At 51.2% G+C, this 21783-nt stretch overlaps 1 protein-coding gene across 2 annotated transcripts in view; it reads right to left on the bottom strand.

Annotated features, from left to right (window-relative positions):
- Nucleotides 1-20720, bottom strand: part of LOC139688637 (meteorin-like protein) — a 96946-nt gene extending 76226 nt beyond the window's left edge. For both annotated transcript variants that reach the window (XR_011700770.1, XM_071586200.1), the window contains exon 1: nt 19751-20720. Coding sequence is in view for 1 of the 2 variants with exons in the window: in XM_071586200.1 (XP_071442301.1) it covers nt 19751-20592 (842 nt within the window). In the remaining variant the exon portion in view is untranslated. The remainder of the gene's footprint in view (nt 1-19750) is intronic.
- Between the last annotated feature and the right edge of the window lie 1063 nt (nt 20721-21783).

The following is a 21783-nucleotide window of genomic DNA, read 5'->3' as shown; positions in this document are numbered from 1 at the left end:
AAACACTCTACCCCCAAAGAGTCTGTAAAAGGCAGGGAATGCGACCCAACGTTGCAGGTAGCAGGAATTTGCCCCCGCGGAGAGGGACGAGGGATTGAAAGGGAAACTTAAAAACAGATGAACAGAACACTAATGAGATCATTCGGAAGGAATGGGTTATTATAACAAAACACATAAGGTTAGTGAAAGAGCATGCATTTAAATACAGCTAATTATTTTTTAGACGCTGAGGGTGGCAAGTGGAATTTTTGCTATCTATAACCCAGCAGTTGCTATCCCGCATTGTCCGTGGGAAGAAGGAGTCCTTGAGTCGGCTAGTTCTGGCATGTATTTCCCGAATTTTATATGCATGATCCAAGCGACCAAGGTATGTAGGAGTACGAATAATTTGCGAGACCTCGGTGCTGAAACATGCGGATCTGAAATTATTTAATAATTTCAATCTTGCATTGAATCATATCTCTTCCCATGATTCCCACCCCAAATCCATGAGCATTTCGGTGACGCTTTGCGTTTTATCGTAAGATTTTTTTACAAAACGGGCTGCCCGGCGTTGAACCTTCTCAATTTCCCGAATGAGACCTTTTTCACTCGGATCCCACACGCTACATGCGTGTGGGATCCTCATATTCTAAATGAGGCCTTACAAGAGCGTGGTAACAACGTTCCCTGACCTTCGAGTCACTTTTACCGACAATGCGTCTAATGAATCCCAATTTTTTATATGCTTGACCGTAGACTTTACGTATGTGAGTTCCCCAAGTTAAGTCTTCTGTGAATGTAACACCTAGGTATTTTACCGTATCAACTACTGCTAGGTCAACTCCAGCTAATTTGTAAGCAAATCCCATTGATCTTTCAAAGAAATTTACCACCGAACATTTATTATAATTTAGAGTCAATCCCCAGTTAGAACACCATTTAGTAATGCAATCTAAATCCTGCGCTAGAATAAAACGATCCTCATCCCCAGATATCTCCCGATAGATCACCGTGTCATCCGCGAACATCCTAATTTTACTTTTCACTTCGCGGTTCAAACAAACATGAGACAGGTATTTGGAAGTGCCGGAGAAACGTCTCTAGTATATTTTTTAAGGCTACAAAAATATATTTGTTCCACCTTTCCCTCACCATTTCAACATTCTTCCCGCCCCTTATCATTTCCACCTGGTGCTTGTAACCTATGTCACACACACCTTCGGTGTATCTAGGAGTATTTTGTAGATGCAGATATGGAATGAGATTCATTTCAAACCATGTGGAATATATTTGTGAAAGATTGTTAGAGGTGAAGAAGTGTGACAGGATCACTGGAGAAGCTAGGACGAACGCCTCCTCAGCCACGAAGAGAGAGAATAATACATTTGGAAAATACAGATGCACATACATACATATAACGCAGAGCACCCGGCATAGTATCCATGGGAACGGGGAAATAATAAACATTGTCAGCGCACTAAATTGAAAGTTGACTCAACTGAGTGAGCTATTTGTTCAAACAAATGAACATGAACAAATCCTCACCGCCCGAGCGAATCCATCTCCTCTTCGGATCGTCTTAGGGCGCCCCCCCCCCCTGTCCGCCTTGCACTCGGAATCGGAATGATGCAAAAGCGGAGGAACCCCCCCCCCCCGGTGCCCTCCTCATGAGGGATTGCCGGAGGAAATTTGAGCACGGGTGTTCCGAGGAGCGGGAGTGAAAAGTTATTCTCGAGAAAAGGCAAAAAATAAGTGAGAGGGAGAGAGGGAAAAAAGGGAATGGCCCGGGAGACCCCTCCCCCACCCACCCCCGCCTCTCTCGGCCCGCCATAAAGTTCTGACCCCCCCCCTCCCCCCCGGGGGCCGTGCAGGAATACCTTCCGTGAGGCAACACACACACGTTGCTTCCAAATTACAGTGAACGCCGCGGTGGAAAATTCCCCCGTCCCTACCCGCCCCCTAGACTCTGATAGGCACCGGAGCGAAAGGACCTGCTGGAGCCTCCAGGGAATTTGAGGGATGCAATCCAAGCCTCCAATCTACCGCCCCCGCTCCCTACCCAGTCCCTTCTCCCTCCAGCCCCCCATTACCTCCTCGAAAGGAAGGACCGGGGGTTTACGGGCAGGCTCCGGTTCGCCACCCACCCATTGCGTGCGTGATGGGCGGGTGGCTGCGCCCCGCGGGCGGGATGCGGAGGTGCCCCCAACCCTGAAGATGCACCAAGAGCAGCGAGGCGGGCGAGGGCCGTGCACACGAGACGGGGGATGATGCGGGGGGGAGAGGGATTCTTTCGTTCCCAGCGACACAAATTATCATAACCGGAAAACTACTATCTCGTTAGTTTGATAACATTTCCCAAATGGCACTATGATAAAGCAACAAGTAATGACAAGAATGCAGGTAACCAATTTGTTATCTTTACAATTAAACTGTTTTTTTATGTAATTCACAGCTCGGGAGACTGACTCAATTATTTCCTCACCTAGTGATATTCGGGTGGATCTCCTCATGGAGACTCCTCCTCCCACTACGAATGAGAATAATGTCCGAGTATATGCGCTACATTGAAAAATCAATTATTAGTCGCTTGCGATACAAGCAATCACTTCATATACACCAAACGATTTTTTTACAGCGGCACACGATTGTAAAATGACAAAATATTCTCGGCGCAAGAGCAATGCATCCACGGAATTCATATTCAAGTGAAGCCTCCAGGAAATTGCCTTGCGTATTCCGTTCGACCAAATAGCACGCATGACAGAGGTAACCCTAGGCATTATTTTCCCAAAATTGATTCAAAAAGTGAACTTTTGCATTAACCGAGACTCCATTTCGGTCGGTGGAATCATTTGAGGGCTGCTCACCATGGCAGCGGGCGCTAATGGAAGGATCCTCGAGGAATTCGTAATTTCCTGTCCCTCGGACACAAAAAACGGGATCCCTCCCTTTCCCACCTCTCCATGGCAATCCCCTCTCGCCTCCTCCCGGACACATGGCCATCGATGGACGGACGCTATGGGGGATGCTCGAAAATGCCGCCCCACCGGACGCGCTGGCGGCCAGCCGTCCGGACCACTCTCGACCGCAGAGCGACTGACCCGGCGGGCCCAATCACCACTGCCGTGAGTGCGTGAGCACGTTTATTTTCGGATTTCAGGTTTAACAAACGCACTCGCCCGGCAGTTATAATATTTATACGCCTAATCATTCCACTTCAGAGGTCCAAATCCGGGATTCTCCCTTCGTTATATTCCACCACTTCTGACTGCTGTTTCGTTTTCCCCTTTGTCTTTGTCATTTAACAAACATTATTTTTTTAGCAAACGCTCCCACTTCTGAAGCGTCTCCCTATTCCAGATTTCTTAATTATATAAACCCGTTTCGATTGGTAACAATTTTAAATATACTTACCGTACTTCCCTTCGATGTTTACGTGTTTCTCCCCTAGCCCCAAATATGGTTCTTCCGGCCCCTTGAGAAGTATCTCTGGTGCGTCTCGCGGGTGTGAGAATTATTGCACAAACGTGGAGGGTGGGGGAGGAAGCATATTTGCGAGGGGGTGGAAGGGGGAAATAAATGAGCAGGCAATCGTGAGGGAGGGGCGGCTTTAAAACGCGATTGTGGGCGAGGTCAGCAGAGGGAGAGGGCGGGGGTGGAAATGGGAGTCTCGGGGGAGGAGGAGTGTCCTCGGAGGCGATTACCATGGTGGCGGCGGTGCAGGGGTGGGTATCGGTGACGCCCTCCCCCGGACAGGGGGGCGCAAGACACCCTGTGGGGGTTCGGGGACCGGGACCACCCCGTTTTCCGCCACCATAACCCCTCCATCCGGGGGACAAAAACAAAAGCGACGGCGGCGGGAATTCCCGGGGCGAGGGGGCGGGGGTCGGTGCCGCCCCCCGCCGCGCACGTTTTGCCCACGGACCGGCAGAGGAACATCTAAAGCCTCCGCCATTGCGTCCCCATCGAGGCGATGGTGGAACAGCCCCCAACCCGAAACAAACGGGAAAAATTAACCAAATGATGAAATTATAGAGCCAGGTGTAAAGGTCACTAAATGCTAGGAAATGAGCCCGCTAACATTCAGCATTGAGAGCGACTCCTTCCCCAGTGGCTCCCCTATAGTTTTCCAGGGTGGGAAACCTGGCAGCAGAAATGTGTGTGTGAAGCGGGGGGTACTCAGAGGCATGTTCGGGAATCGAACTCAAGGCTTCCACTCCAGTTGCACTCTATCCACCGGACTACCACTTCACACATTTCCGATCTGACAGCAGCGGATGGAATAAAAAAATCTCTCGGTTGTTCTCTTTCTCCGGCTTAATGACGTCCATTAGCGTACCAGTAAATACGGAAGCGAATTTCACGTCGAGGATGCGCATACATATATGCATAAGGGAAGGAGTCCCGGGGAACCCCTAGGGGGGGGAAGGAGGAAGCGAGCAGCATCTTCACCTGCTCGCTCCCTCCACTCTTTGAGAGCACGTGCCCGCGCCTTTCAAAGGGCGCCCCAACCTTAACATTCTGAAGGTATCCACGCGCGATGGAAGAAAAGGGATTCTCTCCGGAGGAATTCGCTCCGTCCACCTGTCGAGGTGAGAAAAAATCAGAGGAGGATCGGGGGGGGGGGGTGGCGGTTGGGATTGATGCCTGGTGCCCTGGAACCGGGTCAATTGGGGCAATAATCGAAGTGGGACGGGCACCACCCGCGAGCACATGATTTGTCCGAAGGACTCGAGGGTGAGCGTGTTAATGCGCGGGGAGGGGGTCGACGGCGGACCAAAGGGGGGGGGGGGGTCGCTCCACCGCCATCTCTGGATCAGCTCTCCCCTCGAACGGAGCACACCTCTTGGAAGTGTGTACGTTCATCGCGACCCCCCTCCCCCACTCGCTTTTTACTGCCGCGCCGTCGGAAAGGGAGCGCATTATCCTTGGTTTGGGGGGGTGAGGCATAGGGGGTGAGGGGGCCCCAATCGAAGATGGAGCGCGAGAGAGAGTCTCCGAGGGCACGTTTTCACTTCTTGAGCGCGTCTTCTTTATTTCCAGCCGAGAGGTGGGGGTGGAAAAAAATGGATCTCACCACGGACCGACCTGCCGATCGTACTTATTCTTCCACCCATCCACACAAGCCCCCACGGCACACACCGCCGCTCCCGGGGCTAAGGGGGGGAGGGTGGAACATGCACGAGGGTGGGGGTCCACCCACCCTCGTGAATATCCTACCCTATCCCCCGGCCGCCGGTATCTCGCTCGGGCCATCTATCTCCCTCGGATCCACCTCCGCCCAAGAAACCCAACCGCCACTCAACATTCTCCCGCGAGGCAAATGCGCTCGATGACGCCCCATCTCCACCCCACCCCCATATCCGCCTCCTCCCCCGAAACCCCCTCCCACAAATCCATCCCGTTCCTCCGACCGCAAACGAGGCGCCCAGCGGAGGCCCTCTCCCCTTCCCCCCGATCCCACCATTCTCCTCCACCGAGAGAACGAGGCTGTAGTTTTTCAGAGGAGCCCTATATAGTTTTTGATAAGCGTCCCGAAACCGCAGGGCCATTTTCCTCGGAGAGAATAATGCGCGCGCCGTGGAGGATCGCGGGAAAGGGGGGTGGGTGACTGGGGACGGGGGTTGAGTTTAAGGGAGGGAGGAGTGCGGAGCTCGCTCTGCCGGCGCGGGGGTTGCTTTTGCACGACCGACCAACAGAGAAACCCGCTACATCTCCGCCCTCGTTCGATCGAAGGCGATATTAATTTTCCTTATGGTTACATCATGCTCAGGTGTCAATGCATCCGCGTGGGGCACTGAGGTTCCCTTGCATCGGGTTTTCCAGTGACTGGTGTTTATATTAGGGATGGGATCTAGAGAAAGCGAAGAGCAAGCAAGGAATGGGTGGGATAGGTGGCGTGTCGGACGGAATGAAGGGAAGAGGGAAGTACGTCCGTAGAAGGGAAGAAAGATTTGTACCATCGGGTGTCTCGTTGGACGAGGCCAAACTTTTCAGGCGAGCCCAGTCTTCGTCCGTCCATTCGACACCTGCCTTAGAGGCGGTAGACTACGCAATAATTAGAACAATAACAGCTCGAGCGACCTCTACGCTGAGGAGCCGGTAGTGACGATTACCAAATAATTCCCCACCCCACCATCAAAATGTGTAATTTGCAGCGAGCAGCCGGATTTTATTGAATTTCGTAATCGATGTTTATGCATTACTTTTGTGAGCTTCTTCCGAAGAATCGCCTTCACATAGGTACGTAAATCTGGAAAAACGAATGCATTTCTGCCATCGGGGTTGGAGAAGGCATCGAGGCACCTGGCATCGACGGGGTTCATTCGAAGGTGTCGCCTTCCTCGGGGCGAGAGCCATTCCCCTTGCCCTCTCGCCCCCCCCCCCGCCCCCTCCCCCTCCCTGGGAACACGTGGCATTCGAGATGACCAGCATGAGATAATCGGAGGGAGAGTGAAGCAGCTCCAATTCAGGACGGTGGAAATGCTCCGAGCCCCCCCTTCTACTCGGGGATCGTGCAGAGGGGAGGAGGAGGGGTGGGACTCTGGAGAACGCGGAAAGAAAGGCCCCGCGGCAACACCACCATGTTATAACTCCTGGCGCGGCGGTCAATCTTTTTCGAAACCCTTTTACACCGACCACTCTCTCCTCCTCGCTGACCGCTCCGAGGGGAGGTGGATGGTGAAGCATTCCTCTTGCCCTCTCACCCCCCCTGCCCCCACAAACCCTCCCCATCCCCCCCCCCCCCCGGCTCTCGGGTGCGAGCTTTGTGGTGAGGAGGAGGATAGAGCGAGCGGCGGGAACGAAATTCCTTCTCTCACGTGAAACACACGCTGCCTGTCTGTGTCTACTTAGCTGGTGTTATGTACGCGTTCATTTACGAAATAATCCCCGCAAATTAAGACAGGAAATCAAAAAGGAGGTATTTCGTAGAAATATTCCGAAAATTACCACATTTCAGACTCGTTTCCTTACTAATACCCGCACCTCAAAACGCGGAGCGGAAGGCAACGTTAGGAGGATCATAATAAAAATACACTTGGTAACCCAGCTGACATATCAAAATCAGCCTTTGCTACGTAATCAGAAATTTCTTGCGTGCATTAATAAATTATCTCGACTTCCGAAGCGGATTAGTTGCAGGAAAATGGAAGCTTACTCCTCGCGACACACGAATATAAGAATAATAACTCATAAAACATTCCGTTCTAAAAGATCAATAATGTTTTTCTCGTCGTTAAAAAGCAGTCACACACCCACACATACAAATCTAAATCTAAAATTGCATCGAATGTGGTCATGGGGGTCCGTCGGAATGAAGGAGACGCCGCCCCGTTGGTCGGTCGGTCGGTCGCCGAGGCTAGGGAACACTCCATTCGTCCGCGGAGGAGAGAATAAATGCGTACTTGGAGAAAACACCCCGGTCGAGGCTGCCGTGGGTCCTCATCGCCCCGGGCTCACTCGAGGCCCATCTCTTCCCCGCCCCGCAGCCCAGAGTTCAGGGCCCATAAATCAGGCGCAATGGTCGAACCCGCGCTCGCCGCTCAAGCAGTCCCCCTTCCAGGGAGCAAGCATGTACCCTTCTCCGACATTACTTTCACCACCCTTCGACGTTTCACCCACCACCCATGAATCCTCCTCCACCGGCGGGCGACCACCCCACCGCATCTAGTCGCATACACCAAATCGCGAAGCAGCACTCTCGGGGCTGAGAGCAGCAAAAATAAGCAGTCCTATTGCTGATGTTCCACGAAGGGCGGCGAAGCAAGCGAACGGCGTCGAGAGGCGGGGGAAGGGTGACGGCGGGAGTGAAGTGCTCCCGAAGAGTTGTGCGTGCGTGCGCACCATGTATGTACACGCGGAGGTGCACGTTTTCCTCATTTTTTTAACGCCAGAAATGGAAAAAACGCCGCTCTGGAACATGTGTCTCGGGGTAATAACCTGGAGCAAACAAAACCTTGGGAGAAACATCTCTCCACCAAATGCGGCCGCAATAAAAAACGACGAAGCAACATTACCTCGCAAGGCGAAAAGAGGACTCCTAGTAAAGGTATAATAACGTCCGAGTCGTTACGCTTCACTCCCGTCCATCCATGGATTCCATCCATTCGTTATCACGCCGATTCACGCCATTTCAACGGACGTCTCCGAGAGGGAGAAAAATAAATATCGGGATGCTTTGGCGTGAAAATAACATCGTGGATGCGAAATGACCCGGTTTCCCTAGAGGCGATTAGGCATACTAACTTCCCTCGGAATAAATCACCACCCCGAAGGCAAAAAAAAACACACAAGTCCCCGTTTGTTTGGCGATAATTTTATAAATGCTTGAGAGTTGAACGAAATACATGCATCCTGCGACCGGATCGCTTTCCGCGGGGTGCGAACCATGGCCCGCCCTGAGACACGCCTACACCCTCCGTAGGAAGAAGGGTTTAGGATTGGTGCATGGTTTGATGCATGAACAAAATGAGTTACTCGTTCCACCAAATCCCGTCTCTTACCCCCGTTTCCACGATCGAGAAGATCCCGTCCCTCTCGCCGACCTCTCTCGGCGTGCGTGGGAAACATCGATATTTCCACAAGTGGTGAATCCGTCTCCTCTCTTTGCGCGGAAGTGGTGCACACCGATTGCAGCTACGGCTTTCGACAGGTCCTGGAGGTGCGATGAGCTACGCACCGCATGTCACAGTGAAAGGGGCCCGCGCCCGCTCTATCTCTCCGTTATTTTGACAGTATGAAACCTGTTATACTATTGGAGGAAAGCTGTATTGTGGGAGTGTCAACTGTCAATCCTCACGCTTCATTCCTTTGCGAGGATTGAACTGGGGCCTGACTCCTCGACCGTGACTTATCCTCCACTGGATAAATAGATCTTCCTCCACAACGTCATTCCGAAGTCTCACTCGACATCTCCCTGGAAATGCAAATAATCCGGACAAGATGCAAAACTCAGCCAACTTCTCCAAGAGGGTGTTTACAAGAAATAGATACATGTAGAATGTACCGAGACTTCTGTTTTCCCTCTTTTCCGAATATTTATGCTGACGTTCCCTACGCCTGCAAGACATCGCGCGACTAGGGTCGGGCTTCCGAACTGTTTGCTCCCCTCTCCCCGCCTCTTCCCTCCCACACACCACCCTCCTGCAATCGGCGTCGTTCCGGGAAGGGAATTAAACGCAATCCAGAGTGGGAGCTCATTTAAGAATCCCGTCGACGGCTTTTATCTCCGTCAAGCGATGAGCAAACAACGCGATGCTCGAAGAGCCAAGTGTGTGTGTAGGGGGGGGAGGGGGGGTAAAGGCGAGCCCGAGGGGGGAAGACAAATGAGCAAACGATGATGCGCGCACCTAATGAATGAAGCAGATGACGCCGTGTCCTCTGGAGCCAGACGCGACGAAATCCGAGTTTTTGGAGCCTCGGGGTCGCCCCACAGAGCCACGAGAGGAGGGAGGGTGATGCTCCCCAATTTACGTTGTCGTGCTGTGCACACACTCATCCGAGAACATCACCGAGACAATCCCGCCTGCTTCGTGATGTGGACGCCGGCAACATTTCCGTTCTGATAGTCGGAGTGTGTGGAAGGGAACAAAAAAAATCCCCTGCGTTGTATACGAAGCCGAAGGTTTCTCTTAATCTAACACCAAAACAACAGAGGTTTTGGCAAAGGCCCTGCCATATCTCGCAAAAATGCTGACTGTGAATCTTCTTGGATGTAAAAATTCCCGACCGAGTCCCTGTGATCGCGTGAAAACGACTAATTAAGGAAGGAAGTTCCCACGGAGAGGCCCCACTCCACTCCAACTTGGAAACTCCGAACTTATCATTTCCTCAACAAGATTACGCGCGGGCCACTTTCCCTAGGCGACACCCTTTCTTATCAAAAACGGCTGACCCCACAGCGGAGTAAAAAAATAAGCCTCTTTTTACAGTTCTAACAGGGACAAATTCATATATTCCAGTACCTTTAGAATATTTCGGTAAATAATTATTGCAATTGTGAAATCGCAAGCGAAATACCGCGAGTAAATGTGCATTGTGTGATTTTTTGTCATGTTCAACAGAAAATGCAAACTATAGCTACGAAGCGAACATTTGACCTGCACCTGATAAGAACGAATGACATCCAATTGTAATAGGCTTGGAGTTGATACGAATAATCTGTAGGGAAAGAGGATATGAATTTGTGACGCAGAGGGACCCATCCAATGCGGAAAATAGCGATACAAGTCATGAACTGATGCGCGGCTCATCTGTGAGCTGCTCAGTGCACGTTCAGCACGGCCCCTATCATTACATAGAAATGTATGGGGCCTTCTCCTAATTTCATAGCCAATTTGAAATGCCTCTACCTTGATTAACGAAAACTGGACAGCCAAATATAAACGAAGCCATCGGTAATTTTTTTACTTTTGAAAAGACTATAAACCTAAGAGGGAGGGAGAGGGAGAGAAGGATTACGCCGAGTTCACGGAATCCGTAGAATTACCGGAAACTGACGGAAAGTCGAGCTATGAGCTCGTCACGGGGCTGGAGTATTTGCAGGAAATAAACGAGGCGGCAGTCTCCAGCTACACCCGGTTAAAGGGAACAACGCGGAAATTCCACGAAATGAAAAAATGGGTACTTCATAATGTATGCTGTGCTCGTAAAACCCTTATCATCGTCAAATATATTGAGCCGGGAATCGAAATTTCGGACAAAGAAAAGCAAGCAAATGCGAGATGGGTATTCCGCCGCCTCTGTCGTCGTGAGATGCGTGGGAAGGCCGGGGAGGAATTGATGCAAATGGAGGTGGGTCGGCACAGGGGCGTGTGAGACGGAGGGAGGGGCGGGGGGCAGAGCACCGCATCCCACCCGTCCTTCCAATCACAGAGTCGGGGGCAGGGCGATGATGTCGCGAGAGCCGCCGAGCTGCCCACGACTGAGCCGCGGGTTGCCTCGCGGTCACTCACGGAGCGACTCGGAAGATGGCGACACGGTAGTGAGTAGGGCTTAATTCGACGCCAGCGCGTACAACGCTTCAATTTTTGTTTTTTAAGGATACGGAAAGAAACCGACACTAGCGTTGGATGGCGCACTAGATCCACTATGCACACACAGAGATAACTGTTTCACTATCCAACGCTAATTCAAAGTTTCTATTTTCAAATTTTTTGTCCGGAAATTTTCACTCTTTCCGACGTAAAGCTTGACCCATTGGCCCATAGCACAGGTTTTTGGTTGGGCGCTCGAGATGGGACCGTAAATATGGGATAGCGACCTTGTACTTCAACATAGTCTCGAAACACATGATTAAGAGCTCAGAAAGTATAGCAGCTAATTAAAAAAAAATATTAATGACGATATTCAAACGCAAATATTGACTTTGTAATTACACTCACTTTACTTAGAACACGACCAAGGTTTCGACGATGGACGTCGTCATCTGATTATGAAGTTCTACGTTGAAGCCTGGGTGGTGTGCTAAATAAAGTTTGTGGAATTACAAAGTCGATAACTTCATTTAATTTCAATATGTTACGTAAATTCCATGAAGTTACGCCTGAGTCCAAAAAACTATTATTGACAGCGATTATTGCCACGAAAGCAATAAAAATTAGGTACATTCGATTCCCTATGATGAAAGGAGGGGTAAATCAAAAAGCGTAAAAACGTGAACGCAAAACATATTGCATAAGAGTAATCACATAACGTATTATACTATATACCTTATTATAGGACACCAATGAAAACGGAATGGAGCAGGACAGCAAAATAAAACCATTACCGCTTTCGAGGGAATACACGTATTCCCTCGAACAAGTAACTGCTTATCTCTGCAGAGAGGCACCCGATGTGCATATGCAGAGGTCCGAATCGAAGAGAGAAGCCTTTGCTTACGGATAATTTCTTCTTTCCAGCAGAAATGATTGGGAGTATAATCGTTGTTGGGATGGCTGAGGGTGGACGAACTGGCCCCGCTGACCACATCAGGGGGTGGGGGAAGGGGGCCGCCCTTCGAGGAGAACGCTCGCGACTCCTCCGACAGGGGGCGACACTCATTAATTGTGTTATTTGGCGCGCGAGTTCGTTCCGAAGGTCGCCACTTGGTCTCTCCATCAACGCCCGTCAACGCCTTGCGACGGCGGGTCTCGACGAGGAACCTTCACGGTCAAGGGAGTTCGCACCCAAGGGAGCCGCTCGATCCCAGCGCCGTCTTTACATAATTAGTGAGTGGCGCGTGGGCAGGGCCTCGTTAAGGGGTGGGCTCCGTCCACCTGCCCTCCGCCCCGTTCAATTTCGACCCGCGTGGGCCGAGCACGGAACCCGTCGTTCGCCCCTTTATTCGCGGGGATTTAATAGCCACGTGCTGCGCGACACTCACAAGAAAGCGGTCCCCGGGGGGGCGCGGTGCCCTCCTCCCTCCCACTGCTGCCAGTCTCACTGTCCCGAGTGACTGACCACTGGTCCGCGGAGTCCAACACGGAAAGGCCAAATGCATGAATAGCAGGAGGATGTGAAATAAATGGCTGTCTCTACCCGGTGTACGAATGGGTAATTACCGACGGTACTGCAGAGAATATTCGGCTCCGAGAAGCACCGGTTTCGATGGGTGGATATTAACCCCAAAGGAATCCGGTCTTAAAGCAGGGGACGCCTTATGTAATTAACCATGGCGATCCAAGGGAAAAAAACACGAGATGAGGGATGATGGACACGACCACGCCATCCAACGACGTAACTCACTCCCAACAAATAACAAAAGAATAACAGCAACGCTCTTAAATTGGGCGTGTGAGCAGGTAGAGTGGGTCTTATCCCGACGAGCACCGTGGTGCTCCACCCAGAGGGAATGGATGATGCTTTCGGCAGGGAGGAGCGAGATGGAACGAGAAATACGCCCTCGCCAGCACGGGACGACCGTCACCCATTTCCATATCCGCATGTAATCCCTGCGGGGCACAATAAAAAGAAGACCCCTGCGACCACAATATAGCCCCGGAATATTTTAACGACTCGGATCCACGGCGCTGTTATAACGCCCAGCGTTTATGACGGCGGGGGACCGATGGGGCCCAAGGGTCGACGAGGGAGAGATACTGGGGACCTAAGCCCCCGTCGCTCTCGTCTCCTTTCGAGAGGGAAGGAGGAGAACACCAACACACTCGGCTGCGGAGGCCCTGCACCAACACCACAAGGGGTGGGGGGGGGGTGAAGAATGAGTGGGAGATCGCCACCCCCCCAGGTGACTGACTGACTACGCCTCTCGAAGGCGGAGTGCTCGCCTCTCCCTTTGGGACCGGTTTTTTAACGTTCTCGGCTGACGCCCAACTTCTCCTCCGTCTACACCCCCCCCCTGTCCCCTCCTCCGCCCTTACCTGGTCAGCAAACGGGCCCACCCCACACGCCCACAGGGAGAAAGAAAGCAGGGGCGCTTTCCTTCTTGCAGTGGTCGGAGATGATGGAGAGGCGGGGCGACGAGCGGCCTTCGCTCGGGCGTCGTGTCCATAAGAACGGCACTGCCTTCGAGGAAGAGAAGGACGCGTCCATTCGGCTTTCGAAGCGGAGGGCACGCATTCCGGAGGAGTCCGCAGAGGGCATTTCAACAACTGAAGACTCTCGGACGCGCATTTCAAAAATGGAAGAACGGACGTCCTGCATTTTCTTTGTTTCCATAATTAAACACGGAACCTTAGGCGCCTGTGAGATGCTGATTTACTAAATCGAGTAAAGAATAATGTGCTATTTGCATAACGTATATGCTCTACGAAATTAGACGGCCTTGTTTATAAAATGACATCCATGCAACCATGAAGTAACTGGTCGTGCTCTTTACAGATAATATTGTCGGGAGAGAACATTTCTATTAAGTTACACATCACATTTCTAAAGTGTCATGAAATGAGCGCTTAAGCCATAAAAATGCACCCACAGGTGTAGCGAGTGTCAGCGAAGCTAGTCCGTTTATGGAATTCCTGTTCAATCCGCAATTATCCTGCGCGTACCCGAAAACGGGCGCGGGGAGATGGAATGGCGGCGAACGCGGAAGCGCTCGACAGATGGAATTATCATTATTTCAACAACTTTTCGGCGAATGAACCAGTGGAAACCATATTCATTCGGAAAATCAGCAATGGTCCCTGGTCCTTATGTTTAGGGCCTAATAGCCGGGAAGCGGGGTCGAATGTCCCCACGCTCCCGGGGGAGAGCGGGGCGATGAGGGGGCACGGGGGCAGCCGATGGCCGCGTGGTGCATGGGAAACGAGCGCTTCTGATTGCAGCGGCGACGGGACACACAAGCACGGGGCCAAGGAGAAGACAGTCGTCGCAGAATGACACAATTCGCTGGGCGCAAGCAAGAGGGGGGCTTTCTTTTGGGGAGCGCAGTTGGGAGGGGTGGATCCGGGAGAATGCTTTTTGTGAAGTGCTGTGAGTCTGGAGATTGAGGCAACTCTCCATTTATTATTAATGAGCTACAAATGTGTAGTGCTGGAAAAAGTTTGAATCTTTGTAAATGATGCAAAAATATGACATCTTTGCAAATACTACTTTTGCATCAATTCGATACTCAAGCCCTGTTCCCCAAGGTGATCGGTCTTAAAGTTAAAGAAGGTCAGAGGAATACCATTTTTTGGAAAATTTAGGAAATTAAGATTATTATTTTTTTAACGAAATCGCTCAATTAGCTGAATATTTTCATTCAATATTTTTAAAGATAAGAGAGCCTTCCTCCTGGCTAAACTTAGCGATTTTTTTTCACAACTCCATGAGCTAACATATTTGCAACGGATACCTTGAGAGAAATTCGGATATCAATTCCACCCGATGGTTAATGCCATCCCGACTAGAGAGAGAGAGAGAGAGTACGGCGAGTGGCGCGCTCCGAGTTGGCCGAGCTATCGATGCGCTTTCCAGTGCATGCACTCTCTAAGATGGCGCTGCGGTGCGACCACACTAAAAGGCTAACGATCGGCAGGGGAGAATCGTCGGGGGGGTGGAGAAGGACTGGGGGATGCGCCCCCCCCTTTCGAGTGGGAGAGAGGGGGGGGATTTGGCGGAGAGCAAGGGTGGGTCGCACGGCCCTTCATTCATTCCACCCCCCGGCCCTTATCCCGCCCGCTGTGACAAGCACACGCGTGCGTGGGTGGAGGAGACCCGACCGGGGAACGCCCACCAACGACTTTTCCTCGCCACGCCACGAGGGGGTGGGTTTTACGCGCCCGCTCGCCTCCCCGCGGAGAGAAACCCGCCCGCTCTCTTATTCCTCGACGCAAGGGGGGTGGGTTCGGAGGTCGCGGGGGGGGGGGGCATGAGGGGGAGGGGATGGCGAACACCCACTCGATCGGGGCTGGCGTATAAGAGAGAATCGGGACGGAACGAATAATCGCCAATGAAGGCATTGTTTCGCGAGGTCGGAACGTCTTTCTGCATTGACCACGGCGGAGCGGAGGCGTGTGGGTGAAAGGGGAAGGATTGGGTGGGAGAGGGGCTAGGCTGTTATCTCTTACGAGGTATGAAGAGCACAACAGGGGAAAATGTGCCAGGGGGCAGTCTATTATTCTAGCATTTTTCAATTGTTTATTTTTTTATGATTACTGTTCATAACGTTTTCGTTATGGACAGAATTTCCCCCAATTCCCTCTATATCCCTCACAGCAGTCGGGAGATTGTTATGATATGGAGGGAAAGTGGTTACCACGGACCCGAGTGCTATACTTTATTTTCAAGTGCGTACTTGCTAAAATGAGGAAAATTCAAGACAGTTCGTGCGATTGCACCCAGGCGCTCGGGGAGAGGTTTTCTGCTAGTCACAGAAGTACTCGTATTCCCGGGGAGGTGGAATAAAAGTAAACTGGAGGCAGAGCATTTGAGACGATAAAACGTTTGTCGTGGAGTCCCCAGGAGGATCATCAAGGGAAATGAAGACTCAAACCATTCGCAGTTAGCGGAGTGATGATGACAGCGAAGCGTTAACACCGCGATGAAGGACCTGCGTGGAAACCTCAAGCATACGAGTATTATGTAGTGATACGAGACGAGTGTTCCAGATGCTGAGGTGCCTGTTATCTGTTCGGTCCACTCTGGCAACTAGCCCGTACCCCAACACCAGTGTTTCATATTCACGGGGAACACGTACCCGAGGGAGCGACCAGATCACTATTCTACTCTCGCAGTAGCAGTCAGTGTTGGTGGTGTTGGGGTTTTTAGGGTGCATCGACAGCAATGGTCATTTTGCACCGCTGTCAAAACGTTGAAAACCTCAAAACAACTTCAATAAATTTATAAATAGATAAACACTTATATATAATGATATTTGCGTAAAATTGTATACGATAAATAAATAATCATGAATCGATAAAAATGATAAAAATCTAATACTAAATAATTTATACATATGTAATAAATTATATTCTTATTCTCTCAATGCAGACGTGCGGGCATTGAGAGACGCTGTGGTTGCCCCTTTGCCCACACCTCTTCTGTCTGATCCTCGCCCGTCGGATGATGTTCGTTCGAAGCGCGCACTCGACAGGAATCGACGGCCTCTCGTGACTCCTTCGTCTATGAACAATGAACCCTCACCGGGACACCATCCGGGGTCACGTGACAGGCTCCCGACTCCCACCCGTTGGAATTCACTCCTCCGAAAACTCCCCACTCCCCGTCGCTGGGAAACCATTAGGAGAGCCATTAAACATGGCCTTAATACCTATCCCTAGGGAAATGGATTCACGATTGGAGCGATACATGAGGACTAAGAGAGTACGTACTGTGGAATGATTACGAGTTAAAGGAAAGAGAAACATGCATTTTATTCGTGGGCTGTTAACACTACGAAACCAAAACAAAGGTGACCTTTTAAACATCCATCTCCACCCAAAATGGGAGAGAAGATCTCTGCATTTTTATAGATGCTCACAGTAATGCACAATTACATTTGATGAGGCATTCCGTCCTAAATTACTACAATATTTCAGAACACGCGAGTGAGTTCATCTAAAGCCTGCATTTTTTCAAGAATCTAAAATTCCGCGCCCAATTCGATGCAGTTAATGCGAACTGATCAATTTATTCTATTTGGGTGTTAGTTAATGTTTCAGGAAATTCATGACAGGATGTTCAAGTAAATATTAGAGTAGAATATTCTAAATAAGACATTTTTCGCTTCCATGGCTTCTATTTATCAGACTCCATTGAGATACAAACACGTCTTCCACAGAGGATGGATCATTACTGCGTTCGTGAGTGCCCCCGTGAATATTTCCACTCCTCGAAAACACCAACCACGACAAACTGAGGAGATCGGCTTCGGCGGTGGAATATTTCGTTCCTTTTAAGATGGCACGAGCTATTCTGACCTCGTGGAAATGACTGTGCACAACAATAGACGCAGTCTGCGGTCCTGGCTTGCCAACTCTTGTTTGTTTATTCATCCATACAATGCGTGGGTACTCAAGAGTACGACTTACTCTCGTACTCAAGTAACTCTCTGCGATATTAACGCATTCATGCAACTCGACAGCTCGCCGTTCTTCGGCCGTCTCTCTAAAGCCTTTCCCAGTTAGCAACTAACCAATGGCTGCGAGGCGTCGGGAAAAAGAGGACTTCGCCCGTTAGGTCACCGGGTTGGCTCTCGACGAATGGGACGATGCCGGCCGCACGGGGACGGCCGGGCATTCTTTCCGGGAAAGTTTTAAATGAAGTTTGCCATCAGCTCGTAATATCGTGTGCAAATTGTGACTCCGACAAAAAAGTAGGAATAACTTCGAACGGAAAATCTATTTTTCATTGTGGATCCACCAGACCACTCGACAACCACCCTGGGCAAAATGCACTAAACCACCTCAGCATTTCAAACTACCCCTTGGCGGTCACGATCGTCCTGAATACAATTACCCTTCCCCGAAAATGTCTATACATATCTTCTCAATTAGCGCATTCTCCCTTTTCTTCATGTGCCATTTACGCATGCCTTCCAAAATGTTTCCCTCGGTCCATTTCGTCCGCACCCAGGACCGACCACTTAGCCCCCATCGCAGTCTCACTCAAAGCCAGCCGTAGTCGACAGGTGGTAAATCAATGCGTGACGGAACGCGAAATCCGTCGTGGGACGAAAATCATGACCTATAAAAGGGAGGCATATGAAACAACTAGCACCCAAAATTGATCACGCTTTCCCTCGGGGCGCATAAAAAGTTATACCTAACGACGAGACGATGGCTATCGGTGCCGAGACGGGCAAACAAAAGGTCCTCGCCAAGAACTAAAACAAAACACTATTTCTAAGCTTTTTCTTTTGTTGAAAATCGAATCGAAGTAATTGCGTCTTACCGTGAGATTGAAAGATGTCAAGTCAGCTATAAATTCGCTTTGAAAGGAAATGCCGCAATTTAGCAGTTTCGGCGGAGGGACGAGAAATGGAGCAATTGGAAGATTCAATGGACCACGAGAGGAATTCCAAATCACAGCCAAGTGGGTATGGCTCACACCGAATGCAAGCAGAAGAAAAATGTCGAGGTTAAAACCTTTCGGGAACAAGTTCCAGGACATGAATTAGGAAATCCGTCATATATAAAATAAGAATTGGCAACTTTATACGAGATAGAAAATAAATGTAAAATAAGTAACTAGACGAAGTATGATAGATAATACAGTTTAAATATACTGAAAGACCCAATGACCCGGAAGGAGGCGAGTTTTTCAGAACGCGCACGGTTGTTAAGGAGTTTGTTATTGAAGCATAGCTGGAGCATAAAGAAATTACGATGATACCATTCCTCCTCCACTTAGTCACCAAATATCAACGATTCCCTCTGGTTTTGATGCAAAACAAGCTTCCTCTATGAAACAGTTTAATTAGCTGAGACATTTCTATGCGTTAATACAAGTAAAAATGAATAAACGGCTTGGGTTAATGAGGCGGACGCTTATCAACTGCGCGGGTGAAGGGTTTGACGAGGAACTTGGGGAAGTTCTTGGGTGATGCGAAGAGTCTCCCCGACTTTCAAAAACGTGACCGTTCGGAAATGGCAATCAATATTTATTAATTGCGAAAAACGACGAGGGACCCCATTTCGAAATTGGCCTGCGTGAACTTTCCACCCTAACGGCGGCATGCGACCAAACAAACAGGCCCGGAATCAACAAGTGGCGAGGGAGAAGGATTTTGTGCGAACATGTGGCGGGGGTCACCTGCTGAGAGTGTCGGTGGTCGCCGCGAGTGGCGGCGCGACGGCCGTCGTCATACACCCGCCCCTTAGTGGTGTGCCCTGGTTGCCCGTCCCCTCGCGAGAGTTAGAAGACACGTTCGCCGCGAATCCGTCATCCGACGACGCACTTGCTCGGCTAAACGCCAGCACACCCAACAAATTGAAGAAAAGAAATAACCGCATTTTTAATTTTCACGATACTCCCCATCTTGCGTACCCGACACTAAGAAGAAGCAAGAAGTAAAGCGAGCATAATTAGGGGACCAATGTGTTTCCACAGTGAAATCAATTTTATCGAAAGATGGAAATGGCATATTACTTACACATATACAGAACACCCCACAGTCCATCGCGAAGATAAGTGGCGGGGGGTGGTCTGACGAATCGTCGAAATTTTTTTTCAAAATAAGCTTCCTAAATCAATTGCAGCATTACAAACGAGTGGACATAATATATATTTGTTCCTACGATGAATAAACACAGTGGTTTCCGTTCACCATAGTTATGAACTGTCTTTTCCTCGGCAAAAGAAAGCTGCCGAGGATAAATAATGCAGTCGGGGGCCCTTCACGTACCTTCCCGACCAGTCACAGCCGTCGCCCATGATGGAAGCCGATGCCCCGTCGACGAGGAGCGCCCCAAGCGAGAGCCAGACGAGTGAGACGAGCAGCAGCAGAGCGCGGGAAGTGCCGCCGGCATCCGAGCGCCGCACCCTTCTCCCGCGCTCGCCGCACCCAGTGATCCCGACACCCGCGGCGTCGTCTGCAGACGGATTATCAATTGCACCACTCCTGGGCAGTCGGCCCTTGCCGGGGAAGTGCACCGCCGCACCATCCCCGGTGCGTCCCGAGGAGGAGGAGGTCACAGTCAGGCCGCTCCGGCGGTCGGCCGATAGGAACAAGGGGGCGAAGGAAGGGCAAGCAGGGTCTTGGGCGCCGCGGAGGGCGTCGGGGGCGCCTCCCCCTTCCGAAGGGCCGTCGTCGCCGCAAATCCTCGAACGCGGGAGACGGGTCGGAAGGGAGGAGGTTGCCCCTTCGCCTGAACTACTAATACTATCACAACTATTCTCGACAGTACATCCATCGTCTTGCTCGTAATCCATGCCGAGGAGGCACCGATCACAACCGCTGGGGCCCCCGAGGGCCGCGCTCTGCCCGCACGGAGGCCCTCCGTGTCCGGCCGCGGACGGTGCCGCGCCCGCAGCCGGGGCGAGCGCGTGCCCTCGCCGCCGCCTCCTCATGCACCACCTTTCCATCGGCCGTCCGAGGCACGAAGCACAGTCATGACGATCGCCCGGCGACCCCGCACCCACACAACGGCCACCGTCCCCGCCTGGATGGTGGCGGTCACACCTCCGCATCCCCCCGGCCGAAGCGGAGCTCCCCCAGTGGTCCTCCCTCGGGAGGGGAGCCATCATCTCCCGGCGATCGCTGGGACAACGGCGGCGCACTCCGCCGACCGTCCCATCAACCCAACTCTTGAACACGACACACGGGAGAAACAAATCACGCCCACTTTCGCGGTCACCTCACCGGACTGCCGGACGACCACTGGCGGACTGATGCTCGAGGAGGGAACCCGCTGCCGCCGCCTCCACTCCGATTCCCGCCTCTCTCCCCCCCCCTCCCACGTGTTGCCGTGGCGACAACGCCTGTTTACGGCCCGAGAGGGAAGCGAGTGGGGGAAGGCGCCCGGGCGGGCTCTCCATCTGGTGGTACTGCAGGGAACTAGGGAGGGGGTGGGAGACGGAGGGGGCGGGACTGCTTGCCCCCCTCTTTCCCCTTCATCAGAGTGTGTGTGTGCTCTGTGGTGGTGTGGGATGCTGGGACGAAAACCCCGCGGCGCTGTGCTCGGAACTCGTTCCAGATCCGTTTCGGCCCTTGTAGTGTATTATATATATACACCTTACTCTCCGTCAAATCTCCCCTCGGCTTGGCTCCAGTCGCCCCGAGAGAGTGTTTCTCTTTTCTTAATTGGTCGTTCCCTCTGATTTCCCGTCCGTTCCTCCACCGCTGCGCTTTGCGGCGTTTCGTTTAAGAAAACTATGCGTGAACCCGCACCCACGGCGTACGTTGGTTTCCTCAACGTACGCTACGTTAGCGCCGAAATCATATTTATTTCTTGATAGCATTCATGCATTATGAATGCAGATGAATTTATTAGATACCATCCAGATGGTTGAAAACTTTTTTTTTAATTCTAATCGCAGGTTTTTGAATCTCCAGACTGATACGAATCTGTTACTCTAGCTTTTGCAAGGCGTTTGCAAACCCATTATTTTCGAGGCACTCCTAATGATGAATGACATCGACATCTCCCGCTCGCAGTTGGTGCATAAGGTCCCTCGTCCTCGAAGTCGATTATTTCCCCGGCAAAGCTCAAGTGTTGGCTGCGAAGGTCTTTCTTATTCCGATCAGGAGACGGCATTCGCGGGACAAGCAGACAGCCAGATTGACCCCGGGTCATAAACATGGACAACAAAGATGCTACGAGTTGCATGGAGGAGACCTCGAAGCGTTGACGTGGGGCTTCGCCAACGCGCCCGAGAAATCTCCATCGAGCAACCAGCCGGAAAAACTTGAAATTGCTAACCACCTGCGAATTCATC

The sequence above is a fragment of the Hetaerina americana genome, unplaced genomic scaffold (genome assembly GCF_022747635.1).
Source record: "Hetaerina americana unplaced genomic scaffold, ioHetAmer1.1.p SCAF_21, whole genome shotgun sequence".
Lineage (NCBI taxonomy): Eukaryota > Metazoa > Arthropoda > Insecta > Odonata > Calopterygidae > Hetaerina > Hetaerina americana.
This window is presented reverse-complemented; position numbering and strand designations above follow the sequence as displayed.